The sequence below is a fragment of the Formica exsecta genome, unplaced genomic scaffold (assembly GCF_003651465.1).
Source record: "Formica exsecta isolate Colony F162 unplaced genomic scaffold, ASM365146v1 scaffold385, whole genome shotgun sequence".
Lineage (NCBI taxonomy): Eukaryota > Metazoa > Arthropoda > Insecta > Hymenoptera > Formicidae > Formica > Formica exsecta.
Genome location: NW_021851090.1, coordinates 641,840 through 652,523, shown reverse-complemented (window position 1 = coordinate 652,523; position 10,684 = coordinate 641,840). Strand labels below are relative to the sequence as shown.

The 10,684-nt window shown below is 37.7% G+C and overlaps 1 protein-coding gene across 6 annotated transcripts in view; it reads left to right on the top strand.

Annotated features, from left to right (window-relative positions):
- LOC115239534 overlaps nucleotides 1-10,684 on the top strand; it is a 226,794-nt gene that overhangs the window by 110,155 nt on the left and 105,955 nt on the right. For all 6 annotated transcript variants that reach the window (XM_029814102.1, XM_029814100.1, XM_029814104.1 and 3 more), the window contains one exon: nucleotides 7,287-7,403. In XM_029814102.1, coding sequence (XP_029669962.1) covers nucleotides 7,287-7,403 — 117 coding nt within the window. The remainder of the gene's footprint in view (nucleotides 1-7,286; nucleotides 7,404-10,684) is intronic.

Below are 10,684 nucleotides of genomic sequence, written 5' to 3'. Positions count from 1 at the left end.
ATTTTTTAATATTTTTAATATTAAATTTTTAATGTTGAATGATAACGTTTATTATTAAATATAATTAAATCTAAGTTTAATGCAACGAATGAAAAAATGGACATGATTTTATTACGGTCGTCGAGAAAGCATAGACTGTACCCTTTATCGATTTTCTAGAAAGAGGTCAGTGTACCTTTAAAACTTTATCGGGCACTTATACTGCTGTTTCATCGCGTTTTACCGAGAAAATCATTCAACATAGAATAATCTATATCGACGTTCCTCGTATGTACCAAATAAAAATAGTGTAAAGCACTATGTAAGAGAGAGAAAGAGAGTGTGTGGTTTCTGACAATATATAGAGCTGATCAGTAATTTATTCCACTTTTAGCGAAACCAACATTTTCATTCCAACGTGATTCTACAAATTGTCGAGAATGAATAATTTCTATGTTTTCGAGGCTAATACGGAAAAATCTGCAAAAAGCATCACGGTAAATATTTTTTTTACATAAATATATTATTTAAAAATTTCCGAAAATTAACATGATAAATATTATTATGAAATAAAATATTTATTTTGGGAATAGCTTTACTGCAAATAATTTAATATAATATAATTTACTTTCTATTATTTTTAAAAAAATATTATAATAAAAAGCTAGTAAAATCAATTTATCCATCGCGTCTAATTTTCTTTAAAAGGAAGATTTTTTTCAACTTGTACACACGATCTGTCAGATAAGCCAGATTTGTTTCGAGTAACGGCAATACAGATCTGATGGCGAAACTAGCTGAAACCAGCCCACGCTGGCTGAAATCAATTGGCATTTTTGAATGTACTGCTGAAGAGTTGAGATTAAAGTATCCTCTATCGTATAAAGTCAGTCGGTCGAAACTGAATTACTGCACGCTTGCGCGTATCAATGTAAACGGATTTATCTTAAAGTTAGCTTTACTATTGACGTCATCAGCGAATATTATTCCATTAAGTCGATTTGTTTTAAAAACCGTAAAACAAATGATCTTTTATCTGAATTATTTAATTAAATTATTTAATTTATTTAATTAAATAATTAAATTTTTACAATTTATGTATTATTGGAATTACATAATAATAGTTACAAATTTTATAAAAGTCCTTCGCCCCCAATTCTGAAGATATATTCAAATATGAATCGCTCTAAAACTGTCATGATTTAATCAAATTTACACACACCAGGGAAAATCTATAAATATAATATGTAATAAAGTATATATAATTTCTTCGAACTTTTTGCACGGAGTAATGATAATGCGATATCGATCACTATATTACCCGAGGTATTACGGGCAGTATTTGCAAACCAACGCCTTTCGTTGCATCATTCTCGGTCGCACCAGCGCTTTTCATTTTTGTCCTCTTGAAACCGCATCGGGTTTACATTTAAATTTATAATTCGCTCTCATAGAACGATGGCTTCGTCCGAATACCCCCGGTAAATTGATTTGCAGTATAACCCCGTTCCTTCGTCGCTCTAAGATGCGGCGAGGGGGCTCGCGCCTCGAAAGAGGGTAAGCACGAAAAAGACGTGGTGGAAAGCTGTGCAAGCAGAACGGCGAATGGCGAATAACGCCCGTGGCGGGTGGAAATGTAAAATACGAGATGGTCTGGGCGCGGTAAGCGATTTCCAGTTGACTGACTGACATCGGTAAGCTTGGCGCTGCCTCCGGGCAACCTTCTCACTGTCTAGTCGGTTTTCCTTCGCTCTGTTCTCTCTCTTTCTCTATCTATCTCTCTTTTTCCCTCTTTCAAGCTATCCGCAAGCAGACATGTATACAGAACGTGCGCGCGTATGTGCTGATGTATACAGACAACGTGTACAAACGGTATATGCGCGCGGTCCAGGACTAGGGTCGCTACTCCGTTTTCCACTCGGAGGCTCGACCGCGATTAAGGTACTCCGCGACAAGACGCGCCAAATTGCTCGGTATTTCGAGGAGGCGTTGCCGAGAACCCGCCATCCACCATCAGCTTGACAGCGACTTCGACAAGAAAGCATCCTTCCTGCAAAGTGGCGTATGTGTGCCGCCGTGATTCTTTCGTACGTTTCTTACGTCAACAGTGATCTGTAGCAACAAATCTTTACGAATTCTCAAAGATATTTCGTCGCGCGTTTTACCAGCTTTAATGTCGAATTTAATGCACTTAATAATGTTCGAGGAGGCGTTGCCGAGAACCCGCCATCCACCATCAGCTTGACAGCGACTTCGACAAGAAAGCATCCTTCCTGCAAAGTGGCGTATGTGTGCCGCCGTGATTCTTTCGTACGTTTCTTACGTCAACAGTGATCTGTAGCAACAAATCTTGCGAATCCTCAAAGATATTTCGTCGCGCGTTTTACCAGCTTTAATGTCGAATTTAATGCACTTAATAATGCACATTTTTTTATATATGATTCGAGATATATAATTTAGTTCTGATTACGTATAAATTGCGAAAAGAATAGAATGGAGAGAGGCTACTGACCGAAAATATCGCTGGTTAAATAAAATTTCCATTAATTGCTCCAATCTATCTACTATAGTTTATATTTACATTTACATTTACAGAGAATCAAAATTACGTTACATCACTGGCATTGTAGCCGTGATCGTGACTTCGAAGTTTCCGTGCAACGCGCGAGGTCTGTCTGTTTCGCATTACATTGCCAAGCACGGTCCACGAGTTTCCGTTTTATACCCCGGTGAACCCCGGCGCGATTATAAGGGACTCTCCGCTAGACAGGGCCGCCCTAAATTGCACTCGAGTGTTTCGCAACTCCCCTCGACACTACGACGATATTCCCTCCCGATGTAGTTCGCAAAACCCTGCGCGCTCAGAGAAATCTCACTGCTCCTGTATAATTCAACAAGACACTACTTCCGTATACGTCCGTAAGATAATTCCTATTAACGGGAAGAAAGACGAGGGGCCGACAATTTCCGTATCGCGTGCTTCGCGTTTGTGATTCATCGAGGGAGCGTGCATTGCGCGCTATCATCGCCGGGCATTATCGCCCCTAAGAACAGATATTAAATATGACAGAACTATGTATAATATGAAGACTAATTACTCGATCGTTAATTTTTCATATATTTATCTGGAATGTTTTTTTAAGAACAAGTTTATATTTGCTCTTTATTCTCACAATTAATTTCACCGATGGTTGTATTAACTGTTCTCCTATCCTGATGTAAAAAGAATTTTACATCGGCAAAAAGAAATGCGTATAGACGGTAACAGTCGGATCACAATCCGGAAAACCAGGACAGTCGAGTGCCGACTCTCGAGAAACCGTTTCGATCTTTCGGTCACAGGCTCGATTCATCGTGCAGACGAGAGAGGGACGAGTGGCGGATTGCACGAGAGAGCGGGATAGCGTAAGAGAGAGAGAGAGAGAAAAAAGGAGAAAAAGAAAAGTTGCTCCGCTGCATGAGAGAAAATCGCGCGAAATAAAAGCATCCAATTTCCTGCGAATCGTCCGTCGGATCTCTTGGCGGACTTCCTCCTCTTGCCGCGACGTCCGACCAGTGGTGCGAGAAGAAAGGGCGCGAGGGGTCGGTTCCTGCTTTTCACGGTCGGACACGAGACGCCAAATGCAGTCGGCGAAACGTGAAACGCCAAGGGGGCGCGAAGCGATAGGGAAGAGGTGTTAGGATAACTCGCCTTCTAGAGCGTCGAGGCCTTTATTCTGTGACGCGCAAGCTGGCATTTCAATTATTTATATCACGCTGCCGGTAACAATCAAATCTCCGCGCTACGCCTTCTCATTTCTACCTTTGTCTCCGAGACTTTTCGTGATAGCTCCCGTTATTTGTTTCTATCTTCTTCAGATACTCCCGTATTTACGTTGAGGAAACTCGTGTGCAATAGATTCGAGAACGCTCTATAGGATTATGATTGATTCACATTGAAAATTTTAACGATAATAGAGACACAGTCGCTATGAGTAATTATGTTTATTCTTCTTCAAGCCTCTTTGTGCATCCTTCTAATTGCAAGACAACTCGCTCGTACAATACCGACAAGGGGTAAATATATTTCAAATAATAACGACAACAGCTGCGGAATCTAAATGCAAGTCGCAACTCCTTGCGGGATTGCTGATGCAGCGTAACGTTTGCTTATTTGCATCACATAATTAACAATACCGCTATTTGCCGGATATTCTCCATTTCTTTGCTCCCCCTCCTCCCTCCCCTCGTCGGTTTCCATTCCTAGCTTATGCTTGTAACGATCCCCGACATCCTTTATCCCTTGACAATATAAACTTCAAACTCCCTTGTTTTCTCTCTCTCTCTCTCTCCCTTTCTCTCTCTACGTTGTATATCTAATGACTGAGGAGTCAAGCTTCTTATCGAATCGCGTAACGGATACGTATCTCTGGTACGATTTAAACTTTTGAGTGAGTGAGCGAAGGAAAAAAGCTGAAGGACTCACGTAAGCCGCATCAAGAATGAATATCTTTCCTCCTCGAACGGCAGAAAGGCAAACTGAAAGTAACAACGCCCATCTTCTCGAGCCACACGGCGCATCAATTATTTACGATGTCTTATTGATACCATCCTAGACTCGCCACTCATGCTTTTCATTGTTCCCTCTACTCTACCCTATGCTACTTATCGACATACCAATTCTTTTCCCTGTTTTTTTTTTTCGGTATATTACGTTGTCACATTTAAACACTTCCCTGACTTTTGTACCGGATAGACAGTTTCACATAAAAGATATCAAATTTATGTAATCTTATGTGTAGAATTATTTTTGTAACAAAATAGTTATTTTTTATAATGTATTGCATATTATAATATCTTAAAAATATGCAAAATAATATGTGATGTGGAATTATATATCTCCATCCAAACACGAAAAACAGCTGCTGAAAAACAAAAGTTACAGCTTGAAAAATTCTCTTATCCGAAAAGTTATTATACTCTTCGTAGAGAAGATATTACAAGCATCCCCCAAGTTCGCATTCTCTGCGGGATGTTAACGGCGTCGTAATTCGGTTCGAAAGTTTTATCCGGCCGGATTATAGGGAGATGTATGTCCCGCCGAGCACCAATAGAGATCGAAGAGGATTGCGCGACGATTGGATCCGCGACCCATCAAAGCCCGCAAGCAATTAATTCATAAGCGTACGGTCGACACAATGGTAAACTATCCACAGCACATATCCGTCTCTTCACGCAACAATGGCACGCTAGCATCCGCATGTTGCACGAATTGTATCAAGATTTGAATGAGCCAGCGCAGAGATAAAGGACTTGATACCCAAGAGACCGAAGATATTACCGCGGAGGATGTGCGTCTCCCGTGATTGTCTCGTTGATATGTTAATTAATGTTATCGATGTTAAGCAAAATCGCCTCAGGCTCGCAATATGAATATCTATTAATCCTGTCGAACCATGCTATAGGATCGAGGTAACATGATAAGCTTAATTGATTGTTAAAGCGTTTAGATGATTACTTGCATTATCGGATGAAATATGTCGAGATTTATTGTACCAGAATTTTTTACAATTGTGATATTAGATTCTTAATATATTACATAAAAATAGTTGAGATGAAAACATTTATTTTTATTTTTATCTTAAAATTTTTCGAGCGATATTAACAAATTATTATTATAAAATACTAATATTATTATTATAAAACATCAATTTTTTTTTAATTATAATAATTTAATTTTATTTGATAATTCATTGTATCGTGATAATGTAATATCAATTATGTAATGTCAGATATATGTATAGATATATTTTGTATTCTATCCTTGCAGGATATTTTCTTCAGCAAATGTTTCTGAAATCTTGATGGATAATAATCAATCGAGCATGTTATAACGTATTTCATTCGTTTTCCCTCTTACGAGTTGAGGCGAAAGCAGCACAGGCCTGATTGAATCAGCATGATTCCCTCGTTGCGTATTACCTATTGCGTAACCGCCCGATTCCATCCACATCGCGCGGTTCCCTCATTTCGCCCCTAAAATCCCAGTCGGCGACGCCTCGGGAAAACGAATCCTTTGAAGTTGCCTTTAACCGAAGAAGTAATTTCAGCGCGACCCTCGCCGGCAATCGTTTTTCCCGCTTCATATAAAGTCGCTCGTCTACCCCACGAAACGTTATTATCGGGAGCGCCTCATCTTTGATAAAGACAATTAGCGACGTAATTCATGCAACAACTTTTATGAATGAACAGACAACGTTGAAAATGTATTTAGCAGTCATTTTTGCACCATATTAATTTAAATTGATAGTCGGAAGTATTGTCTATAGATATATTTTACATGCGAACTTTTTTAAAAGCTTTAAAATATATATGTACGTGTGTGTATATCGTTAATTACTACAATTACTTTTAAATTCTTTTGAGAGATTCTGCACAAAATAATTATAGATAATAGAATTAGAGATATATAATATATAATTAAATTAAATATAATTAAAAACGCGCGGTAGGGAACGTGACATAACACGAGCCTGCTACTGTCAGTCAGTGCGGTGCTTACGTTACACATAAGACGAATCTATTCTCCGTCAATCGTCATTATATTTTTATTTTCAAATCTTCTTAATCTTTTCACATATCGTGAACTGTTTTCATTACAATTACAATCGATATTCGAACAGAATATTGATTCGATTTCACTTTATACAATTTAATTTAGGCAAAGTGAAACTCGTACTCTCTGTACCTACGTGGTGTGGAACTTAGTTAACATTAAACTTCGCGCATATTGGATTCAAAATACGGTTCCTACCAAAATTCAATCTGGAACTGTAGATACAGGTCTTAACATTGCGGAGGATAAAATCCAATGCGAGACACGTATCCTCAAAGTTAAGCTATATATACAGTTTTGTAAAGGTAAACGATCTCAGAATGGAAATCCTTTTCTTTTTCCATTTTAGAAGACACTGTCGTGGATTTCCGTAACTAACGACATAAAATTTTAATATGCGGAAAAAAATTAGAGAAAATTCATTTCTGGCTTGACGAGACAGCATACTCTCGAAAGTATGATAATTTGAATATTCTTGACCCGGGAAAAATAGTAGAAAATCCTTACTTATCTCATAGCAAAATATGCAATCTTTTTTAAAATTGCAAAAAACAAAATACAATTTGCGCGACGCTCTCATTCGGCGCGATGCGACGAGACCGTCGGATCGAAAATTGCTGAAACTAATTAGCGAATGGCACGGAAGATAGTACCAATTTGCGCGCTCAGGAGTAATGGCCAGTTACTCAAAGGTTTCGTCTTTTTGTTGCAGGTGCGAGGGTGGCTGGCTACAGCTCGAAGGCAGCGCTCGCGTCTGCGGTCGTAATCAACGCTTCGACCGGCCGGTCGTGCTCTTTTCGGATAAGCCGATCGCGACTCTACATATGCAGTGAGTACAATATCTAGCATCATTGAATTTCAGTTAGCGAATAGTTTCTGCGCCATCATTTTGTTCAATCGAACTAATAAATTCTTTTTCCGAGCGAATCGCCGCATAGTCAAAATTGAAAGAAATTATTTTTTAAAGAATTTTCTATGAAAAAATTCATTCCATATATCGTAATAGATTGACATTTTAAACATGGACGATTTTGAGTAAATTATTTGCTTTCTCGCGAAAGTTTGGAAGCGATTATTTTCATTTACCTCGATGCATATAAAGCATTTTTATTGTTGGAGAATATTTTTGAAAATTGCTCGCGTAAATTGAATTACGAGGAAATCTCATAAAATTTCTTTGAAAGTCAAATTTTCAATAAGAACAATGTGTATTTTCGCAAAAGCTTTCGCCGATTCCCTTTTTTCCCCCACGGGAGGATTGTGTCCTAAATGAATAGCGGGCGTGTAAGGTCGATTTAATGTCACTGTGCAAGTTACTGTCAGTGCGCGTAGTACTATCGAGAGAGGAAGACGAGGAGAGACGGACGGTAGAACGGTAGATAGAATTCCAATGGCATTACAAAATAGGAACACGTTCTGAACTAAGTGCTTCTTACTAACCTGGCCGCTTCTCATTCGGTTTCTTATTCGAATGTGCATCAATAATTCTCGTATATTTAATTTTATTCTTAAATACCATTAGGCATAGCAATATCCAAGAGATTAAATTTGTATTCTCGCAGATATTGCTCAATCCATTGGCACGTACTCATCGCGATAAATCGGGTTGATGTCGATGGAGCGTAGAAAAAAAACGAAGGGTGCGAAAACGACGTGACGTAGAGTATTTACACGATTCGCGCCTTATAAGAAGCGATTTTCATTAGCCCTCTTTCTCGCTTTTATTCGCCGTTTGCACTTGAACATTCTCTTCGCGGAGAGTTTAATTTAAATGCAAATTGATTTACCTTTGATAAAATAAAATAGGGATTTCTCTGTTTACGATGCGTAAAGGCGAGAGAATTATTTTTTAAATTAGCCTTCTTGATAGCTCATGTGCGCGCACATTTGCATGTAACTATATTTAATTATGCTGACACTATACTCTGATAGAAGTAATAATGCAAATTAAATAACTATTTATGACTCGTGTGCTGTGAAACATTGCAAGTGCTCAGCAGTTAATGAAAACGGAATATAAATTAATTATTACGTTTTGAAATGTATTACATTGATTTATAATGTATAATGAGTGTAAACTTGTGAAGAATGTCAACATTTTATGATTTTATCCGTGCGCTGGCAACATCATAAATCAGAATTAACTTTTGCACCAATTACTTTTTCTCATTATGTTTTATCGTGTTGAGAATCAAATATAATTGAAATCAAAGTAACGAATAATTAATATTAACAATTTATGAAATTTTCATCTGCTCCGCAGTCGGGACAGATTATGGCGGACGTCTGAGAGCCCCGAAAAATCTGAATAATTGATTGGTACATATTGTCGGGCCCTGCGGGAGTCAGTAAATGGTAGAAAAGTTGCAAATTCGTTCGTAGATAAATCTCTGAGCGGCTCTATTGGCATCTCCATTATTTATGTTTCTTAATTGGCGTGTGCAAAAAAAAAACCGAATGACAGCGAATGCTTTCGGACAACGAGAAGCTTCGTTACGAGCAGCTCATTAAATATTTATGCCGAAATCAACGTCTGCGATATCCACGTCGTTGACTAAGGTCGGCACATACATAAAACATTAGTAGTTTGCTCTACTGCAACTCGGTTCTTTGACAAGTCGCATAAAGATTTTCTGAAGAATGTTCTCGCGGCGATTTTATACCTTGCTTAAAATTCGAGACGAGTCTGAGCGAACGCTCGCGAGTAACGTGTAGATGTCACATGCGCGAGAGATATATTTGACAAATTAACACGCGCGGTCTTGCTTTCGAACCGCGGTTAATTCTGTTTGTTTCCACGATCTGCCGCGCACAAGCTGAAAATTGAGAGATTTTCGCGAGAGTAACGCGGCGTAAAATTGAATTTTGCTAGCCGGTCCAAAGAGTAATTTCATTGTCAGGCATGATGTTCAATAAATTTATGAGAAAATCAAGCTTGATTTCTATCGCAATATGTTTTACATTTCCATAAACGTGAACGCAGCAAACATATGTAAGATAATAATTGTTTCAAATAGCATCAGAAAGTAAAACTCGATATGTGTAAAAAAAATTAACAGAATATATATGCTGACGTAATCATATACATATTAAAACGTCGTCTTACAAAGAGAAGCAATCTCTGTTAGTCAATAAAGTTTGAAAACTTTTTGTTTTGTGTACACGACACACACAATAATATTCAATATAATCAAACAGTTGTTACATAGAGTTTACTACATATCGGTGATAAAGTTTTAACCATAAGAGATTTTGATTCAATTAGATAATAAAATCTTTGAATTTTATGATTTATTGATAGTAGGATATCTATTATATGTATAAGAAAATTCAAAAGAAGTATTTGACGTGAAGAAAATGACAGCTTTTAATCCAGAAATGTCTCTCGTGTTATTACTTGGCACTTTCTTCTCTGCAGAGACTCCGAAACGCAGCTTAGTCGGTATGAAATTTATATAAGTTGGGAAGTTGAGAGTGTAATGTGGCAAACCCGTCGCACGCGACTGGCATAAACGTGTCAAGAAATGATTTATGGCGGTTAGTTTCCACTCCCGACCACGGCAACTCCTGTTTTTATGTGAAAATACGCAAGAAACTAACAACAAACGACAACTTATGAGCCATGATGCGCCATATTTCGATGGAATATTGAACAGGATATCTATGCATTAAACGAGAAGAAAAAAGAAACATAAGAGCGACATTTTGTCGAATAGTTACTTCTATCATACATTTAAAAAAACAATAAAATAATTATATATGTATATATATAATATTACAGATTTGAAATTATATTTTGCAGATAAATTATCTTGTAGATAATAAAGAATATACAAACAGTAAGGAAAAACAGAATTTGTACGAACGAATAAATATATGCAATAATATAACATATCGCGAATTTTTCACGAATTTCTGCCTGAAAATTTCTTGGCGCCGTTTAATTGGTTAAATTAACGGACTGCGACGAAAATTCCCGTCGGACAAAATCTCGAAGATAAATACACAATGCACGCGGAACGGCGTATAATATTTTTCACTGCCATTCGTAAAGTAACGACACATATCCCGCCGAATTCGAGGCAATAATCGGATTCCCGTGAAATTTCA